We start from the raw sequence: 21,268 nt of genomic DNA on the forward strand, positions 1-21,268 counted from the left end.
CTGTAAGGAGGGTACAGAGTTCATGTTCGTGTTGGTAAGGAGACACACACACACACACACACACACACACACACACACACACACACACACACACACACACACACACACACACAGTACTGGACGTTGAAGTCTCCTGTGAATCTACTGACGTCGAGCCAGGGGCATATGTCACGATCACATACGTCACAATAATGACACTCGATTTCAACCATCTATTTCTGTTCCTTCGTCTGATCCTTTTAAACAGCATAACTGGATATTCAGCGTTTTGATCTTCTTCTGCGGTTGTGTGAAGGTGCAGAGGTCTTTAGAAACAAGAGTGTTCATTCTACCTTCTGAACAGGGAGTAAATTAACAAAAACAGCACATTTTTAAAATTCTAATTCTATAAGAATATGCTTGATTAACTTATTTTTAAAAAATGAAATAACGCATAACTTAAAGGACAAAATATTCAAGATCTGATTCGTTTTATTATTAGTAGTATTTTTTAAATGTATCACCCAGTTCAGTATGAGTGAGCAGAGTGAACCCAGAGACCAGTACAGACGTGTTGGATCCCGTTAAACAATGTTCGGTATCTTTGGCATTGTTTTAAACAGAATCGCCCCAGTCAGCAGATATCGTCACTGTTTGTACTGAAGCACAGAAATACAGCACAGTCAATAACGTTAGGACATCATTACCGTTTGTAACCAGCATTCCATCATATAGAATTAACATGATTGGCAACATTTTAATCATTTCAACAGAAATTTCACATCTTTCACCATCACACATACAGACGATATACATTCATACAGTTCAGCGGCTTCTGCATTTTAGAAACGGAGACTTTTATTTTGTATAGTTGTATTGATCCAGGAAGGACCTGCGATTATTTTTGACATTATGTGATGCATTACATGATGTTCTATTCCAGAAAGCACAGTTGGCATGAACGCTGAATCTAAATCTAATGACGGCCTATCGAACGTCCTGAAGGAGTTGTTAGCTTATGACACGGCTCTCTATTAAAAGTGCTGTTATGTAACTTACTTTTAAACATACTCTCTCTCTTTTTAGACAGACACACAGACAGAGAGAGAGAGAGAGAGAGAGAGAGAGGGGAGGGAGGGAGGAAGAAAGAGAGAATATGTATACACACAGTGTGTGTCACAGGTGTGATTTGCAAAAAAATAAAATATACTGACATAGTTGTCAGACCTTTATAAATGATGGCTTTGGGATTTTCCTGTGTGTTGTTAAGACGTTCTGTAGTGTGTGTAGAGGAACATTCAGACAGAGTCCTGCTCCGACGGTCAGGAACTTTCAGGCCCAGCGTCCGCTGGATGTGAAATTCCGGCTCATGGAGTAGCTGTAATAGGAATTCTGCTGCTTGCCCCACGCTCCGAATGGAACCACAATGATAGTGCTGTTGTCCTCAGAGCCATACTGCAAAGACTGGAAATTCAGAACATAAACACAAACACACACACACACACACACACACACACACAAACACACACCTTAAACATCCAAAACATCGCAAAAACAAACAAACTTTTTTTTAGACAATGTTTACAATGTTTTGACCCCCTGCGTTTAAAGCTTAACTGGACCTGCTTGTGTAGACACTGTAGCCCTAAGAGCTTCAACTTAATGTTTACACGCAAGAACAACAAAAGTGTTGTTTACTACTGCGCTGTTACCACGGATTGCTGATGTCATGGCTACCTGTTCAGCGATAACATAAGCAGCCTCTGTTGGGTCATGGCACTGGTTGATGACATCACAGACCTCCTGGTTGCTCATGATGAAGTTTACACCATCAGTTGTCAGAGCCAGAAATGAGTCGTGGGCATGTTGTAACTACAACACAAGACAAGGCACATGCAGTGCGCTGTATACGGGAGACCATGCGAGCAACAGGAGGTGATGGCATGTCCCCCATCCGCTGCCACGTTTCAAGGATGTGTGATCGCAAGCTGAAACCCACCCTGGTTCCAGTGAATGCTGGCAGAGAGGAAAGCTCATACATGTCTCTCCTTCACTCACACACACACACACACACACACACACACACACACGCTCACTGTGACGCGAGTGGTCTCTGGCTCCGCGATAACTCCACTCGTCTTTAGGTCGAAGTCCCCGATGCTTCGCGTCATAGCCAGGCGGCTGTTAACGTTGGCCTGACCCAAGCTGTTCCATGTCACCAAACCTCCACTCTGACGGATCCTGGTATGAAACCACACGCGCGCACGCACACACGCACACGCTGAGATTTCACTAAGGGAACCCACACCAACACAAGTAGAAATATCACTAAGGGGACTTAAAAACCTAATGTGTAAATGTACATACATGTATTCCAAAAACTACACTCAAAAATACTGTTACAAATAACAACTCTAGCAACTGTACATGAAAAACGCTGGATGCCCTTCGGTGTGGGAGAATGGAGCTGGGAGATTTCTGGTTATATTATTAGCACACTGACTGGGTGGCACAACGTAAATCATTGATCATGCCAGTAATGCCATTCCTTTAGTGTCAGAGAGCATTAGTGAGAGAGGGCGACTCTGTAGAGGTGTGTGTGTGTGTGTGTGTGTGTGTGCCTGTACCTCTGTTTCTCATCCTTTCTCTCGGGCGTGTGGTCGCTGGTGAGATTTTTCGCTTGGCCCTTCCTGCACAGTATGGCGCGACTGTCTCCAACGCTCCCGACAACCAGCTCTATGCCGTCTCTAAGCAATGCCACGGTCGCCGTGGTCCCCACCATCATCAGAGAGGCTGTATTGAATCCAGAGAGATTGATTTCATTTTGGCTTCCAACTCACTATTCTTTAAAATGCTCATCAAAGCTCATCAAACTCTGAATACGCCGTGTAGACAAAGCAGCAAGTGTCTGCTTGTGCCTGCAGCTTTATTAGCTGAGATAAAGTGGATCAGAAGTGTTTGTTGTGAAGGAGTGTTGGGTTCAGCTGAGTCCATCATGGCAAACTGGGCTGAACTGGAACTTCTGACTGGCTTTTTTTTGCACCTGACTGGTTAGATACAGCTATGTGTTGACTGGGGTGTTTTTTTGACCAAACTGGAGTTGGGTCTGTGTCAGGTGGGGTATTGGGTCTGTGTTGGGTCTGTGTCAGGTGGGGTTGTTGGGTGTGTTGGGTCTGCGTCAGGTGGGGTGTTGGCATGTACACACCGTTGCCATACAGCTGCATATGAGCGGCCAGGGCAGCGTCCACCTGCAGGAAAGCATTGGACAACACCACCTCCAAATCCCACTCTTCCTCAAGACCATCCCTATTACACACACGCACACACGCAATACCTGTGTGAGATACTGAGCTGTATATGCAAAAAGAGCACGGCATGTTTGTACAAAGGTGCGCGTGTGTGGATCTTTGTACCGTATATAGTGTTCCATGTGTGCGTAGCAGAAATCGGCAGCGTGCGGGCCTCCGTGTCCGTCAAACAGAGCAAAGTAGAGCAGCGTGGGCGTGAGCCTGGCCACGCGAAAACGGTCCTCGTTGTCACGACGGCGACCGATCTGTGACGCGTATCCGACGTTGGCGAGGCTGAGCTCTGGGATAGGCGTTCCATATCGGATGCTGGGTGGGAGCATAATGGGAGCATCAATCCGGTTGTCCCAAATCCCGAACGAGTCCCAGGTAGCCGGCCGCCCGCTGCCATCAGCGTCCAAGCGGGACGCGCCGTACCAACGGACTCTGTGGAGAGCCGGTGTGCGCACGCACGCAAACCGGCCCGTGTGCACGGTCACGCTCTGGCCGACGAAGGAGACCGAGCATCGGAGCAAACGGGAAAGAGAGGTAGCAGGAAGAGACATTTAGAGGGAGAGCGAGAGAGAGAAGAGACTGTCTGATCTTCTGGTCTCAGGGACACTCCTGAAAAAACAAGAACGTGACGTTACAAAACGGTGCGCACCGCTGTAATTAAGCCTCATCTTAGGTTACGTGAGCGAGCTGGTGGGCACGCAGTGACGTCAACTCTCCGCGAGTGTCGCGGGTCCAAACACATTCGACAGCACGAGGTAATGAAAGCGCGTGACATTATGTAGGTCACGTCCAAATAACAGCACATTCAAACAAAAAGCAAGTTTACTTTTGCAAAAAATCCGCACCGACTCTACAAGTTACACACCATAATTAAGTTTAAACAATGTCTATGAAAGAGAAGAGCAAGTCTGAGCAGGGGATCATTTGATTTGGTTAGCTGAAGTGACGCAAATCCCAACCTGAAGTTTTGGTTCATGTCGCGGAAACAACTCCAACTACACGTTCCCAAATTACACACACCAGCGTCTGCTTCTCATAACCAGCCTGGACGCTGATGCAAGCTAATCTTCAGACATGCGCTCTCTCCAAAGTTGCGTCCGTAACCCTACCGTCGCTCCGTCCCACTGCGGTAACACACTGGCCGCTCCGAGTTCACCGTGCAGCCTTTGACAGCGCAAAGCTGTCCATCCACCTCCCGCCACCATTTTTGACTCACGTACATATATCTCCGTCGGTCCGTCGGTCCCCTGCCCCTCCACACCTCCGATTCGGTGAGTGCGCGTGTGGGCAGAGCGCTCGGTGAACGCCGTATTTCACACGCTTTAGACCGAATATCCAGTCACGAAGGGCAGGTTTTCCGCGCTTGACCAATCCGGGTGCGCTGTGCGTTTTGGCTGTGCTTGAGCGCAGCGCAATAGTTGTCTTAGATCTGCAGACGCCTACAACGCGCAGCCTACGTGACATAAGGTTTTAACTTGTACAACAAGCAGTGCTCCTCGAGGCAAGCTAAAATAACGCTGTTTATCAGAATACACACACGCACTAAATAAATCCTCAGAGTGCGACATCAGAAATAATCAGAGAGAGAGAGAGACTGTGGAGTGAATTTAATGTAGTGAATGTAATGTAAAAAAGTAAAAAACCAAAAAAGAGAGAGGGAGAAAATGACATTAATATGTATTCATATACAGTTCCCCTTGTAGAAAGTAGGGCAGGTACTCCACTGCGTAAAAATCTAACAGCTTTTCACAGAAAGCAAATGTAATTGTATAAGTGTGAGCAAAAAAAGATGTTTTCAGTCATTATGTGCAACTGCAATGCAACTGTCTTTTTAAGATGAAACTTGTTACACATGCACACACAATTGCCAGATGCCCCTACTCCCCACAAATACACCCGGTCCTAATGGAGATTATGGAATATTCACCAGTGCTGAAAAGCAGTCTGTGCTGCTCTGTAAAGTCCTGCTCTGTACTACTCTGTAGAGCTCTGTACTGTTCTGTAGAGCTCTGTAAAGTCCTGCTCTATACTGCTCTGTAGAGCTCTGTACTGTTCTGTAGAGCTCTGTAAAGTCCTGCTCTATACTGCTCTGTAGAGCTCTGTACTGCTCTGTAGAGCTCTGTAAAGTCCTGCTCTATACTGCTCTGCAGAGCTCTGTACTGCTCTGTAGAGCTCTGTAAAGTCCTGCTCTGTAGAGCTCTGTACTGCTCTGTAAAGTCCTGCTCTATACTGCTCTGTAGAGCTCTGTAAAGTCCTGCTCTATAGAGCTCTGTACTGCTCTGTAGAGCTCTGTACTGCTCTGTAGAGTAGTACACTGTAGTGCTCTGTAGAGCCACCCAGCACCTTGTTCAATCAAATCACATTTATAATGGACTAAAAGCCCAAAGAACAAACACTAACATCTAAATCTTGCAGTGCAAAAGTGCTGAAGGACCAGGATGTCCAGGGTTTTCAAACACAAGTATGATGCTACCTACAGTACAGTTATGTACACTCCAACATGACCACACATACACACTGTCTCTCACACACATGAAAACACCCAGTATTAAACACACACAAGCACGCACACATGAACACACTTGTTGGTAGCATAAACTTATTGCCCTGCCAGCAAAAACCTTTGAGGTTTGAATTCATGTTAATTCAAGACTGCATTAAGATAAAGTCAAAGTTTAGGATTTAGCTCAGTAATTCAGCTCTCACAAAGCCTGATGGCAGTTTAAGCATCAGGGAGGAAATATTCTGAGGACAAAAATGAATAAATAGCAAAAGATTGTAAAATGCAAATCACATCTGTAAAAATGATACAGATCTTTCAAAAGGGAAAAGTATAAATGAATAGTTCCTGGGCTTCTCCAACCTGTTCTTCTGGGACGTCTGGTTCCTGGGCGTCTCCAACCTGTTCTTCTGGTACGTCTGGTTCCTGGGCGTCTCCAACCTGTTCTTCTGGTACGTCTGGTTCCTGGGCGTCTCCAACCTGTTCTTCTGGTACGTCTGGTTCCTGGGCGTCTCCAACCTGTTCTTCTGGTACGTCTGATTCCTGGGCGTCTCCAACCTGTTCTTCTGGTACGTCTGGTTCCTGGGCGTCTCCAACCTGTTCTTCTGGTACGTCTGGTTCCTGGGCGTCTCCAACCTGTTCTTCTGGTACGTCTGGTTCCTGGGCGTCTCCAACCTGTTCTTCTGGTACGTCTGGTTCCTGGGCGTCTCCAACCTGTTCTTCTGGTACGTCTGGTTCCTGGGCGTCTCCAACCTGTTCTTCTGGTACGTCTGGTTCCTGGGCGTCTCCAACCAGTTCATCTTGGACGTCTAGTTCCTCAGCTAGAACATGCCCAAGCTGTTGCTGCTGGCAGGTTCCAGACTGCACACATCACCCCACCTGCTAGAAAACAGATGACGAGTCTAGATGTTACTTCCTACTATAGTTACACATTAAAGTAACCTTGGATAAGGAAGTGTTTATTTAATGGAGAACTGGCATCAGTATGAGATAAATCTTTTTTTTCTGATCTGGAAACAGTGCATGTGGTTTGGCCTCCAAGCTCACTGTGGAGCAGTGCCGACTGAGCACAAGAGCCTCCCTGTACCCTGACGACAGCCAGCTAACTAATTAATTACCATTCATTCACCTTTAATCACCATTCAAATGAGCTGTTGATGAAATAACTGTGATTACAGAATCCATCATCATAGTCAAAGCCCAGACTGGTCTTAGTTTCAGCAATAATGAGATGCAGCGTGTAACGCTGCTAATGAGGTTCAGATGAGCTCTGAGTCCACGGCCAGGCGTTGGTCCACTGGATAGACCTAATCCAGGCTATCCCCTTGGCTTTGGACATGTGAGTCCTGCACTGACTGAGTGTGTGTGGAATGCCCATACTGTACTAATGCATGGGCTCAGCTGCAAGTGTCAGTCAAGAACTCCTCCATCTAATAATAATACCTCCACCTACACAGCCAAAAGTCAACAGATCTCCTCTGGTGTAGCTGCTCAGCACTCAGCCCTACCACCAGTGACACTGCAGAGGAACACAGGCTGGTGGACAGAGCTAGCATGTTTCTACAAAACCCTCCAGCCTCTAAAAAAAAACAAAAAAACAAAAAAACAAAACCTTTAAGAGCGAAGCACATTTTGGACTTTAGTTTACAACCGGACTATGAAAGTTTTCGTTTGTTTATCTTATGAAATTTACACGGGGTAGTCTTAAATGGTGGAGAAGCCGCACATGAGTTCGGTCAACTTTTCAGGCAGCCTGGGTCACGTGTGCACTAATAGCGTCGCTTTATATTCTGTCCAGCTAGTCATGATGCAGGTGCTGCCCCCTTGTGGCCACACCGTGCAAAAGGAAACGGCTGAGAAGATGGGAGTCATTCCCCCGCCCCACGGTACAGCCTAAAATAAGGTAGAAAAAGTTGAAAAAGCCCTACAGAAGACGAAAGGAAGAGGACGCTAGTTTGCAGAGACCTGCTGTGTAACCCAGAGGTGAGCAAGGGACGAGGTAAAGAACATGCAGAGCGAGACAAGCATGCAGGTGGCTTCATCGTTCACGTGTGTGGTCACACCTCTCTCTCACGCCAGTAAAACACAACTCTGGCAAACTGGTCATTCCACCGACACCACTGGCACGGGTGTCACGGGGAAGCAACAGCGGGTTTGAGCAGATGGCCCGATAGGTGTCTGCGTAGTGACTCAGGAGCGAAGCCTTTCCTGTGATGCTAATATTAATCATTACAAGTATATACACACTGATGTATCAACTTTAACCGCTATTGGCCAAGAGAATGAACGATAAACCCACAACCCCCTTAGCATAGGCTACACAAAAAATACGACTCAGACGTGAGGATGAGGACATCCAATGCAAATACTTGTTTAACCTTATTGAAGTCAAAAGCGATGACCATCCAGCTGTCTAGGCCATGAACTCAGTTCAGTGCATCACCGGGTAAAACTGTAGCGCAGTATTGTCCCGATTAAACCCGGATTAAAGGTGCATTGGCTGCGCAAACCTCTGCTCCACGTCGCCCTCTGCAGGCCGAAAGTGTTACGTACAGCTGGCAGCTTTGGATAGTCTTGGAGGATGGATCAGGCCCCTCGGCCATGCTACTACTCTCTGTGGCCGTGCTTTTCTTACAAACGCCGTTTTAGACATCAGGTTTTTGTTTGTTAATTGTATGTATTTATTGTTGGTGCATCAAATACACATTATTTCGACATCAGTGTCAATATCTGAATAAATCTGAGAAATTGTTCTATGGCATTGCAATGAGAAGAAAAACTTTAGCCAAAAATCACATTAAAATGTATTCATGGTCAGAGCACATTTAGACCCACGTGCAAAATGTTTATCAGTGAAGAGCAGAAGCCCTCTGTTTGTGGGCACACAAAGAGGTGTGTGTGTGTGTGTGTGTGTGTTTTGCTTAGTGTTAGTCATGTGTGTTAACTCCCAAAAGGAGATTGAGACCAGATGTGTTTACTTGACATCAGGATCTAGTCATGAAATTATCCACTTTGAACTTTAACCTCTGACTAGATAAAAGTGCATGATCAGGAAAACATGTACGAAGGAGAAAATCTCCCAGCACAGGACAGAGTTGACAAAATACTTCTATTTACAATATACAATAAATTTAAGACGTGAACGAACCGAGTTACAAATGTGAATGGAATCCACATATATACAGACCCAGGCGTGTAAGGGCTGCTTCATGCACGAGTCGAAACGAGGCCCAAGAGCACTTTCTGGAAAATTCTAACACTTGTCACATGAGTAGAATGCCCCAAAGTCCAAAAGTTTGGCGTTTTCGTGCTTCCGTTCCTCCCTCCATGGAGGCAGCAGTTCAGTACTTTAATACTTTGCGAAGTTTCATCAAATACTGTACTTTTTTTCCCCCACACTCCAAATGCATTTCTATAGAAAAATAAAACACTACTTCCTCCCTCTCTTTTTGGAGCTACTGTGGTACCCTGCTGAGTTTGGTACAGACGTGAGGGACTTGCTCTGGTCTGATTGTCGAGCAGCACACAGCAGACCGTCTGTCAGGAATGTACTAGTGCCCTTTGCCCTAGTGAATACTCTAGTGCACACTCTGAAGTAAGCATTTGAACCTGCAGGAGAGGAACTGCTTCAGGGCTTAGTGTAAAGAAGAGAGAGAGAGAGAGAGAACAGTCAGAGTACAGAGTGATGGTATAGCGTGATGTCATTGGCTTGGAGCTTCCACTGGAAGGGGGTTCGTGTGCACATTACCCACTGGACCCATTGCCATGGTAACTCGCTTTCGTTGCAAGGGGCAACTCAGGTATGTGGGGCTGCAGTTTGAGTGGGGTTTGCATTCTTTGTTCAGCACTTTACATCTTCTGCAGGCGTGTCCATATCCAAGTGCCCCGCCCCCATAGCAAGTGACACTTCTGAGCTGCTACTCGCCATTGGCTGCAGCTCACCTGAGGAAAATGCATTTTAAATGCAGCACACACACACACACACACACACACACACACACACACACACACACACACACACACACACACACACACACACTTTGAGAAGACATACATTCTAAGAAACATAAGTTATCATACACACAACAATTCAAAGAAACACACCACAAACCCTCAGAGGAACCGGATGGATGCAAACCTCCGTGCATGAGCTAAGCCACTCACTCTGTTCAGTCATCATCGTGTCCTCTGACAAAGGCTCAGAGTCTAGGAGGACTTGAGGGAGACCCACCATTCGCATCCCGGGGTCGCGCACCACTGCCACATCACCCACCATGACATCATCACTCATCACCATGGCATTCAGGGTCACGCCACCCACGGCCAGGTTATAGTCCAGGGCAAGATCCTCCAAACACTCAGCACTCGACTGGACAACACAGAGTGAAACACACAAGCGTTAGACACGATTATACAAGCAGACACAAAGTTATTAGTTAAAATTAGAATGAAATACCGCAGGAAAAATCAGGACAGAATTAGACTCAATTATAGTTTAATCATAGTAATCTGACTGAGGTGAGACTCAGATGAAATGCAGTTTAGACATGCGGAGGAACAGATCCAATGAATATTTATAAGCAAACACAAATACAAAGTTACACAGATTACATGAAGGTCGCATAAAACACAGCCAAGCAGGTTATTAATAACAACCGAGGGAAATTAGAGCAGAAGAAACAGGACGACAAGAACGGTACAAATTGGGAGGGCAGGAACCACATCGCAGCACACATTCAGACTACACCAGCTAGGAGGCTGAGCTCTGCTAACACACTCCAGTTACGGGGCCGCCCGAACCACGCTATGCATGCCAACAGCGGGCCCAGCGAGGCGAGGCAGAGGCCGGTCCTTACCGTGAGGCCCAGCGCTTTGAGGATGTTCATTTTGCACATGGGGCAGGTACGATGGTCCACCAGCCAAGGGTCCACACAGCCTTTATGGAAGAGATGCCTACAGAGGAACAGGGGACATGGTGTGTACTATAACCAGAGGGGGGAGGAGGAGAGCTAAGGCAGGGAAGGAGGGAGGAACAGACGTAGAAGAAGTGGCAGAGCAAGAGAAGGAAGGAAGAAGACACACTGAGAGGGAGAGAGAGAGGAAGGAAAGCAGTGCTTTAGCGATGCATGTCTGCCTGCCATAACGTGAGTAACCCACCCAAACACACACACACTACATTACTCAGCTTATAAACGCTTTATTTTCACTTCTACCAATTATTATTTCAGACCAGTTTCTCTTCAAGTTCTTTATAATAACAGAACTCAATTTCCATAATCGCAAAGGTTGTAATGTTGTGTAATGTTCATGTTGTAATACTGCTTTGGCAATACTGTAATCGTATATGGTCATGCCAGTAAAGCTACTGAACTGAACTGAGAGAGAGACGTAAAAAGGCAAGCAAGTATGCATGTGTGTGTAAACATAAACATGCGTGTGTGTGTGTGTAAGTGTAAGCATGTGCGTGTTACTTCAGCACTGGCCTGTGATGTGCTTACCTACAGGGCAGAATTCTCACCACATCGTTGGCCTTGTAGCCTTCAATACACACGGCACAGTTATCAAACTCAGTCTCCGTCTCCTGAAGGGAATGAACAGGAAGTTTCATTTCTCAAGTTTACTCATCATTTTCTTGTTCATTTATTTATATAAGGCTTTTTATGACAAAGCAACTTCACAAATGTTTGGGAATAGATCCCTAGTAAGCCAGTAACTAAAGCGAGAAGGACAAACTCCCTCTCTACATAGCACGCGCGTGTGTGTCAGGTCACCTGGTCTCCTTTCCTAATGGTCCGTATCTGGAGTTGGCCGATAGCCTTCTTAGCAGCATCGCCAAGACGTCTCTGAACGGACCGGAAAAAGAGAAGATTGTAACTAAAGATTAATAATGAAACATTTCATCTGGATGAAGCAGTTCTCCACACAGAAGGGGCACATTAGAGAGGCAAATTAAATAAGAACAGGGACTAACAGCAATGTCTAGCCCTCCTCAGCAACCCGAGGACAGGCGGCCAGCGATGGATGCGCCCCATCTTATATATATATATATATATATATATATATATATGGTGTATGTAGGATGGGTGGGTGGTGTCTACCTAGGTACAGGCCCTGGCGTTGATGTACCTTAGGGTGGGTGTGTACTTTGCTATGGTCCCTGATGCTGGTTTATCCAGGGAGGGTGTGTGTGTGCATACCTGGTTGCGGTCCCTGGCACTGGCATATCTGAATCTCTGGATGTAGTAAAAGACAAGCCATGCCAAGGAGATAATCATGAGGATGATGAAGGAGATGGAGACGAAGACCACGGAGGTGCGGCTGACGTATTTCTGCAGGTTGCGTGTTCCTATAGTGATGTGCATGTGCACGGTGATGTTTTGCTCCAGTAACCGCACTAACTCTTGACCTTTAGGTCCTGGGATCATGATCGCTACAACATCACCTAAACCTGAGAGAGAGAGAGAGAGAGAGAGAGAATTTAAAAGAGTGAAAGACTGTAGGCGTTTCACTCACTTCCAGGTTATACAATGTAACTAACTAAAGGAAAGCAGAGGAAGACATTTTTTAAATGAGTTAAATTTTCTTCCATTTTGTGTCCCAATGTCTAAGTTTTCAGGTTATGCATTATAAACAACCAGAGGTAAGTGTAATAAACAAGGAGAGAAAGAGAGAGAGAGAGACAGCAAGAGAGAGAGACAGCGAGACAGCGAGAGAGAGACACAGCGAGAGAGAGACACAGCGAGAGAGACAGCAAGAGAGAGAGAGAGACACAGAGAGAGAGAGAGACGGATTCCATACTCTCCCTGTTCCCATAACCTAGTCTCAGACAGGCCATTACCCTGCGCCACAGAGCAGGTCCCCAGCAGGCTGCAGCAGCAACTCTCTGATCTGACATCAGTTTTTGCCTTTTACACACAAATGGAAACGATTATATGCATAGGGAGGATCTGGTCCCAGATCATCAATCTAAAGTGTTTAAAAAAACCAAAAAAAACCAGGCCTGGCGGCAGTGGGATGTGGCTGAGGGTGTGAATGCTTCGTTTAAGACGTCCAAGCTTCCAATGTTTCCCAGATGTGAGAAGAAGACACGACCCAACCACAGCTGGGGGATTGACAAGCCGGGCCAAGCTTGACCTAACAGTCTTTTTCCCTCGGAAAATTCAATAAAAGATCCTACCTAAACAAGAAACAAGTTAACACAGATGCACCGAGGACCGGCGCCACGGTCTGGGCGCAGCAGTGACGGGGCTTTACAGCTTGCGTCCACAACTGTGGAGCGATAGGTAGCAAAACTGTGGTGCAGGGTGCATGGCTATAGTGTGCGTGCAGTGCCGCAGCCTGGGCACCTGATCACGTTTCCCACAACAAATCATTAGCAAACGTAAGAACCAAGTAAACATAAATCAGAACTGGATGAGGAGGTTTCGATTCAAATAACTGAGCAGTTAGCTAGGTTGCCGGTTTTTCTTCCCGTTTTAGCCCTGTGGCTGGGTTGGGGTTCAGACCTGTGCGACCAGCTGCCAACAGCCAGCTTCGCCACCCTCGAACGTCACCAGCCCGGGCCCAGCGCGCACATGACGCGGCGGGTCGTTTCACGGTACCTGGATGCGCCATGGTGATCGTTTCGTTGGGGTTTGCAGACCCCGCGTTGAATATGACCACGGCGGAGGCGTTCTGGACTGTTGCGTGGCGAATCTTCTCCGCAAACGTGCAGTTCCCCCCGGTTATCAGCGCGATCCACGCGGTCGGTCGTTTGGGAGCCGCGAACTTCGTGCCGGGGTCGCACGCTCGCCTCTCGTGCGGGGAGACGGCCATCGCGAGCGGCCCTCTGGCCTCGCGCTTGGAGGACTGCTCTCCGTAGCGGCCGCACTCGGTCTTCTCCGTGCGCACCTCCGACGTGACGGGGTCCGCGTAGGTGACGTTCACGAACGCCGTATACCACTCCTCCTTCTCGGCCACGGTGAAGTCCAGGCAGAGCAAATGCACGAAGCACAGGGACAGCAGCCATGTGGACAGCGCCAGGCTGCGGCAAGCCCGGGTCACGCACGGCGCCATCCCGTTTCCGACGTGTCTCGAGTGCCGCCGCGGCACCGGGCTACTCCATGTTCTCCCGGACCGGAGGGGCTCTCCGTGTGTCTAACCCTCTTGCAGGAAGCCTAGCGCGCTATGCAGGACCCAGCGACCGCAGTTGCATGGTTTGCACACGGAGATCAAGATAAAACAAACAAACAAACAAACAAACAAACAAACAAACAAACACCTTGTTGCTGCGACGCCGAACCGCACGGGCCGTGTCCAAAACTGGCGGAGAAACGGGAACCAGCGCCGTGCAACACAAACACAAAGCAGACCGCGATGGACCTCTGAACGCCACAAAAAGGAACAGAGCAGCGCCGCTTAGCGGACGGATGATGAAACGTAAATACACGAAAACTGCAAGGGAGGCGTAGCTGGAGGACAATCGATTCCTTGTCTTAACCCCTGGTGGCCTGACTGGAAGTCGAAAACAACGATGTTTCTAATCAAAAAAGAAAACATCCGCGTTGAGCAAGGAAGATAATACCGACATCGTCCAGACTGTCGGCCAAACGGTTTTCTGTCAGCACTGAACATTTGGCTTCACATTTATTTTGACTTCTATTTCATAACTTTACCCCATGTAGTATTTATGCATATAAAGTATCCCAAACAGTGATCCATTATTAACATTTGTATGCTGCTTTCTGGACTGTGTCCTGCAACGTCTGGTGACACATGAAGCCTCTCCCACCACACAAATGAAACCAGCGACTGTCTCCTGGGCCGACTGGAACACTGGACCCTTGGCTCTGTTTCGCGCCACATCCACAGAGAGGACCGTGTAACTGGCCCTCCATGCCCTACCCTGATGCCCTGCTTCCCTCGCTGGAGTGGATGGTGTAAACTGTGTGGCTGTGACACTCACGACCAACAGCTACTTGCAAACAGACAGAGCTGTAACATGTTAGAGAGGGCCAAATGGCAAGGCTGTCACGCAGCGCAACTAAACCACCGCAGACCATAATATGCCTGGAGCAGCAGAGCAGATGGCAGGCTGAAGCTATCCGAGTTGGCCTGTTTGACGAGACGCTCCGCCTCCTGGTGTGTCTTCAGCCAATCATGCACTGAATGGCTCATACTCAAACCCCAAACCCCAGAGTCTGAGTGTGTTTTGAAAGTCTATCCAGATGAAAGACAAATGGGCAGAGTTACACAAAGATACAAAAATGTATACACATAAAGCACATATATAAAACAATAACTCACACACAGACACACACACACACACACACACACACACACAGAGAGAGAGAGAGAGCTAGGCCATGTCGTTACCAGTAGGTCTATAGGCTCCATAGCGTATAATCTTATAATTTCTAATTCAATTAGCACTGGAACGTTTGAACGTTAAATATCTGAACATAGTTCAGTATAGTTCGCTGTATAGTTAAATACCTTCCTGTTACAATGAAATGTTTGTGAAGGCTGATTGAAAGTGCACTGAGGAGCCTGTAAAGTACACACACACTCACACACCCACACAGGCAAAAATAAATATTGTGTCTGTATTTATTCTTGGCCTTGGCAGATATTGAATTTTTCACTGATGTAATGTAATGGTTAGTGTTGCAGGATTTGACCCGTGTGTGACAGACATGTTGACCTTGGTGCGACAGTATAAAACTTCCCTTAAAATGAGCCGTTGTTGTGAAAGTGACCTTCTTCAATTATTCTCATACTAGTGGGGTACAGAGAATCTGGGAGAAGTGTAGATGAGAAACACACACACACACACACACACACACACACACACACACACACACACACACACCCTGTAGTCCTGTGTCGGTAGGACTGGGGAAGCCTTGCTGCCACAGGACAGACGTGTCATAGACAAAGGTCAGCGTTAACTCAGTGTGAAGGTCAAAGGTCATCCAGTCATCATAGTCATGGAACATAAAGAGACGCAGGATTGCACAAGACCCTGAACCCGAAAAACAGAGAGGGCTGTGTGTGTGTGTGTGTGTGTGTGTGTGTGTGTGTGTGTGTGTGTGTGTGTGTGTGCTAACAGTGTCACTGCAATCAGTGAGCAACTCCAGCATGTTGATGTAACCATGAAACGTGCACAGGCATGCCTCTGGCTCCAGGTTGCTATAGAAACGGAGTGTGTAGGGCCTCCAGAGCACACCGTCACACATGCGAGCATTTATGAGTGTGTGTGTGTGTGTGTGTGTGTACATGTGGAATTGGTGGGGCGAATCTGTAGTGGGTGGAAGTCTACTCAAGGCAGAGCAGGTTGGTGGACACACGATGGGAGTGGAACAAGACGTGGTGGGCAGACGGACACACACACACACACACACACACACACACACACACAGAAAGTTTGTGTGCGCTTAGGTGCCACTGTGTTTTTTGCTTGTGTGTTTATGAGTATTGCAGGATTTCAAGTTTCAAGTTTCAAGTTTGGTTTATTTGTCACATACATAGTCATACACATTTCAGTGAGGGTTATGTATTTTGCATATGTGGAGAAGTGTCTACAGTCACACAAACGAGTGACTAGATAGCGCGGGGCCAGCCTGTGGCCAGAGTGTGTGTGACGGTTAACACTGGTGAGTGTGTGTGACAGTTCACGCTGGTGAGTGTGTGTGACGGTTAATGCTGGCGAGTGTGTGTGCACTGGGGTTTGCTCTCAGATCACTCGCGACCTCGGAACGTGAGGCTCCTTCCCGAGCCCTGCTCATTTAGGTTAGCTGGTGCATGCATCTCTCTGCAAAGCACAAAATGGACTCGTATTTTGGAATGACACGCAATAGATAAGCTGGGAAGACAGCAGGCCTCCCGGAACACATCTTTATTTCTCAGTGGTTAAATACAGAAGACCATTCAACCGCTTCCTTCAGATATTTCCAGGCATCTCAGATAACACAGCCTACTGTTCACACTTGCACCATGGTCTCGGAAACTTTCAACATTCACCCACCAGACACAGTGTAATGTCACAAGGTCACATGCACCAGATGCAATGTCACAGACACACACACACCAGACGCAACGAGATATCACACTGAATTACTTCTTGATTTTGATTAATATGGCTACTTTTAAAACCTATATTTGTGTATGTGTGTGTGTGTGTGTGTGTGTGTCAGTCTACATGTTGTCATCAGTGAAAGTCTCTTTGGTCTCGGTTTTCGGTGTCACGTAGCCTATAGACCTCAACAACATGTATGGTCTGACCCTCATAACAGTGCAGTTCTGTAGGAACACACACACACACGTACACACACACACACACACACACACACACATACACACACACGCACACACGTTCACACAAATTCAAACCCACCCACCAGAGGTGTGAAGCAGTCAACAACATGTACTTATTCCTCTAGCACTTTGTAGGAAAATGTAAAAATGTGAACCATACATAGGAAACAACACCCAGCAGTAAAGCCCATAGCAGAAGTATTAAAAATAACACTTAAGAAAGTATTTTAGCACAATTTTATGCAGCTACTAACAACAGATTTCTGAATAGATCAAGTCTTGTTTGCAGAGGCCAGACATGCAGTGTGTTGAATCCAGTGTTTGTTAAAGGTTAGACCTGCAGAGAGTGTGTCTAACACACCTCGTTAGTGCAAACCCATGGGAATTCATACAGGAGCCGCAGGCACGCATGCCTAGGGGTGCGTTTGGCAGCTGCAAGGTTTTCTTACTTATCTGCATGGAAAGACAAAACAGACATGGGGGTGCAGTCCTTGAGGTGAACATAGGAGTGAACACAGGTGTCAGTAGAGAGCAGACGACGTCTTCTGGCTGCCTGTTTGGTCTGTTAGAACAACAGCACTTAATCACATCTACAAAGACTTGTTATACTAATCTTATGTGTTAACCAATTGCTATCGATTCAACTACTAAGTCCTGGCTGATGACAGTCTTTGCTTTTGGCAAAAGCATAAAAAAGAAACAGTAATACAATACTATATACTGTAGTACAGCTAATGTAATTCACCACCAGATGGCGCCATAGGTTTGAAGTCATTTGTGACACAGTATTGCGATTCATTCCACTGAGGGACCATGGCTGGTTTCTCTCCTATTCAGCAACACCAAAGTGAAGCTCATTGTCTCTGAGAGCTGAACCTTCACCAGTTTCTCTCTGTTTCCCCAGAGACATCACCACTGCTGATTGGCTGATGGGGAGTCCAAGGACCAAGCAGAACTCGTGCATCTCTACATCCTCTGAGTCATCCACTTGTTCACCTGAAAAAAACCCGTTTTGTGAAGCAGTTTAAAAAGTTTTAAATACAAATCAAATATTCAGAGCTGCGTGCACGCTGGATTTGCGTGCATTTGGAAGAGAGTCAGAGAGAGGACAACATGGTTTCACCCAGCTGAGAGCTAATGACTGACAGGTCAGTGTCTTGCCTCTTGTCGTAGTCCATCATGGCCTGGGAAGAGCTTTGCCTCATGTAACACCTAGCCGCTGACCTTTGGGTGAGGTCACCAGACTAGATCACCATGGCAACAAGATGGCCAGCTGCCTCATCCACTCTGTATTCGGACTGTAATGCAAACTGTAGAGAGGGAACTAATACACCTAGTACACACACACACACACACACACACACACACACACACACACACACACACATGCAAATACATGACCATAATTGTTTGGAATAAATGGAATAAAAGATGTATCACATACATAATGTAGAATATGCCTAATATTTATCAAGCTGTAGCTTTCAATACATTTTAATTGTGTTTAATATTTATATTACTGTGATATTAAAGTGATGTAGCATCTCACCTTTACTCTGTGAATTATTCAATTGTAACAATGGCTCTGATTGGTTGTCCCAATGTGAAATTGATAGTCAAAACTATCAATTGCACAGTCCCACCCCCTCTAGCACAGGAGTGCCCGCATCATCAAGAATCAGGACCTTTGCTGTTTCCTTGGTTACGCCGGGCGCAAAATCAAAACTGAGACCAACTGCCACATTGTTCACATCAGCTGAGGACTGGAGAGTATCATGATATACAAATGAACAAGATGAAGAAAAGGAAAGGTTGTTGGATGCAAATATGTTAGAGATGGATGGAAGGATGGATGGATGGATGGATGGATGGATGTTAGTGGAGGTGTAAATGGGTGGAGGTGGGCTGTGTGGAAGCTGATGGGAGGGTGACTGTAGCTGGTGAGAGAGATCAGATCCACTCCTGAACCCACACTGCACACACACACACACACACACACACACACACACACACACACACACACACACACACACACACGAACCTATACTCAAAGGGTTAAATAAACTCAATTGAGTTTTCCCGGTAATGAACATGAAATGACAAGGATTCATGTGCATTTATCGTTACAAGTACATTTTCAGCATTTGGCAGGTTTGGCAAATGAAAAAATGAAAATGTGCATGTGTTTGTGTGTGTGTGTGTGTGCGTGTGTGTATATATGTGTGAGCAATTGATTGAGAGTGTGTGCATGTGTTTATGTGTGTGTGTGTGTGTGTGTGTGTGTGTGTGTGTGTGTGTGTGTGTGCGCACGCAAGTGAGTGTGCATGTGCGTGTGTATGTGTATGTGTGCGTGTGTGGGCGTGTGTGAGTGAGCGTGCGTGCGTTTGTGTGTGAGTGATTGTGTATGTGCATGTGCATGTGTGTGCGCGCAAGTGAGTGTGCATGTGCGTGTGTATGTGCACGTGTGTGTGTGTGTGATTGTGTGTGAGTGAGTGTGCATTTGTGTGTGAGTGCGTGTGCATGTGTGTGTGTGTGTGTGTGTGTGTGTGTGTGTGCATTTGTGTGAGGGTGAATGAGACTGTGCTGCATGTAACAGGTGACTGTGAGCTCCTGGCTAGTGTCTCGTCATCTCTGAACTGGAATGAAAAAACTGGCCTACGAGTTCCTCCACCTGCAGCTCTCTCGGGGGAAACACCGTAGATTTACACGCACACATGGATCACCTACTGTGGTGAAATACGCACGCAGCTACCTAAAAACAGAACCACGGCTTTCATTTAGTTTCAGCTATTTAACTATCATTTGAAACTTAATTCGTATTATACAACTCAGAATATACCCCATTTAGTTTATTAAATGAAGTATTTATATGGTATTGTTTATGCTTGTAAAGTGTGTGTGGGTGTATGATGAAGTCATGATTGTGTACAGTAGTGCCATCTACTGTGCTGAGAACTGAAAAGAGAGAGAGGAGAGGGAAGAGATAAGAAGAGAGAGAGGGGGGAGAGAGAAAGAGAGGGAGAGAGAGAGAGAGAGCGAGAGTGTGTGTGTGAAAAACAGGAAACAGGGTTGCAATCCACAGCTGGTTAAAATCTTGCTAGTTAAACTAGGAGTGTTAAAGTATTATAACTGCATCATCTGAGAAATTATTTAATAATTATAATGTCACTTATCTCATTAAAGGGGTTAATAATTAGACAAATAATAACAGTTTTCCCACCCATCTGTTTTAAATAAGGCCTGATGGAGTGTTTAGTATATGCAGAACAATTGTTGTCATAATATGAATAATATTATTATTAATAAAGTCATTACATGTTCATATGAAATTTAATATGAAATATTGAGCTGGTTGAGGTTAATTTGGTTGAGGCTGAGAAAACCTCATTCTTTATATTATTTTCAAGATCATTGTATGGAACTTTATGCTAATTGGTCAATAAACATCCACCATATGAAGCTAAAATATCTAATATCAAAATATCTTACTGTCAGAAATAGCAGTCTGCCATGGTATTTCTTAGTGAGCTGTTTAGTAACATCTCAGTAGGTACGCTTCTCAACAAACACTTAGTAACATCTCAGTAGGTACGCTTCTCAACAAACACTTAGCAACATCTCAGTAGGTATGCTTCTCAACAAACACTTAGCAACATCTCAATGGGTACGCTTCTTAACAAACACTTAGCAACATCTCAGTAGGTACCCTTCTCAACAAACACTTAGCAACATCTCAGTAGGTACCCTTCTCAACAAACACTTAGCAACATCTCAGTGGGTATCCTTCTCAACAAACACTTAGCAACATCTCAGTAGGTACCCTTCTCAACAAACACTCAGCAACATCTCAGTAGGTACGCTTCTCAACAAAGACTTAGTAACATCTCAGGCAGCACATGTACTGTCATACTTGATAAAGTCACTCTGAACAAGAGTGCCTGCCAAATGACATAAGTGAAAATATATGAACTCACTATCATATATGTACTCACTAATATATATGTAGTCACTATCATATATGTTCTCACTAATATATATGCACTCACTATCATATATGTACTCACTAATATAAATGTACTCACTATCATATATGCACTCACTCTCATATATGTAGTCACTATCAAACAAGGTCTCTCCAGCAGCTGGTTCTCCTCATGCACACTGTAAACCTGCAGCACTGTTTCTCTAAACAATA

At 46.0% G+C, this 21,268-nt stretch overlaps 2 protein-coding genes and 1 long non-coding RNA gene across 9 annotated transcripts; 1 reads left to right on the plus strand and 2 right to left on the minus strand.

Moving 5' to 3' along the window:
* Positions 1-453: 453 nt before the first annotated feature.
* ppm1ka (protein phosphatase, Mg2+/Mn2+ dependent 1Ka) lies at positions 454-4,651 on the minus strand. 5 transcript variants are annotated; one of them, XM_027031377.3, is made up of 7 exons: positions 4,499-4,650; positions 3,393-3,887; positions 3,185-3,285; positions 2,607-2,772; positions 2,076-2,220; positions 1,717-1,851; positions 454-1,443 (listed from the first exon to the last, which is right to left on the minus strand). In XM_027031377.3, exons 2-7 carry the CDS (start codon positions 3,827-3,829, stop codon positions 1,312-1,314), a joined length of 1,116 nt encoding a protein of 371 aa, XP_026887178.1. In that variant the 5' UTR covers positions 3,830-3,887; positions 4,499-4,650; the 3' UTR covers positions 454-1,311. The 5 variants fall into 5 exon arrangements, with proteins under 5 accessions (XP_026887178.1, XP_035377170.1, XP_035377171.1 ...); XM_035521277.2 differs by having other exon boundaries at positions 4,495-4,638; XM_035521278.2 differs by having other exon boundaries at positions 4,388-4,525.
* Positions 4,652-8,873: 4,222 nt separating this feature from the next.
* Positions 8,874-14,146, minus strand: rnf150b (ring finger protein 150b). 3 transcript variants are annotated; one of them, XM_027031382.3, is made up of 7 exons: positions 13,380-14,146; positions 11,976-12,226; positions 11,550-11,621; positions 11,277-11,359; positions 10,635-10,731; positions 10,010-10,147; positions 8,874-9,720 (listed from the first exon to the last, which is right to left on the minus strand). In XM_027031382.3, exons 1-7 carry the CDS (start codon positions 13,831-13,833, stop codon positions 9,628-9,630), a joined length of 1,188 nt encoding a protein of 395 aa, XP_026887183.2. In that variant the 5' UTR covers positions 13,834-14,146; the 3' UTR covers positions 8,874-9,627. The 3 variants fall into 3 exon arrangements, with proteins under 3 accessions (XP_026887183.2, XP_026887182.2, XP_026887181.2); XM_027031381.3 differs by having other exon boundaries at positions 9,943-10,147; XM_027031380.3 differs by having other exon boundaries at positions 9,917-10,147.
* LOC113591028 (uncharacterized) lies at positions 10,788-20,519 on the plus strand. The gene is made up of 3 exons (XR_004775484.2): positions 10,788-10,922; positions 17,978-18,221; positions 18,690-20,519. It is a non-coding gene; the product is annotated as an uncharacterized LOC113591028 (long non-coding RNA).
* Positions 20,520-21,268: the final 749 nt, after the last annotated feature.

Source organism: Electrophorus electricus, chromosome 21, assembly GCF_041902795.1.
Source record: "Electrophorus electricus isolate QZ-2024a chromosome 21, ASM4190279v1, whole genome shotgun sequence".
NCBI classification, from domain to species: Eukaryota; Metazoa; Chordata; class Actinopteri; order Gymnotiformes; family Gymnotidae; genus Electrophorus; species Electrophorus electricus.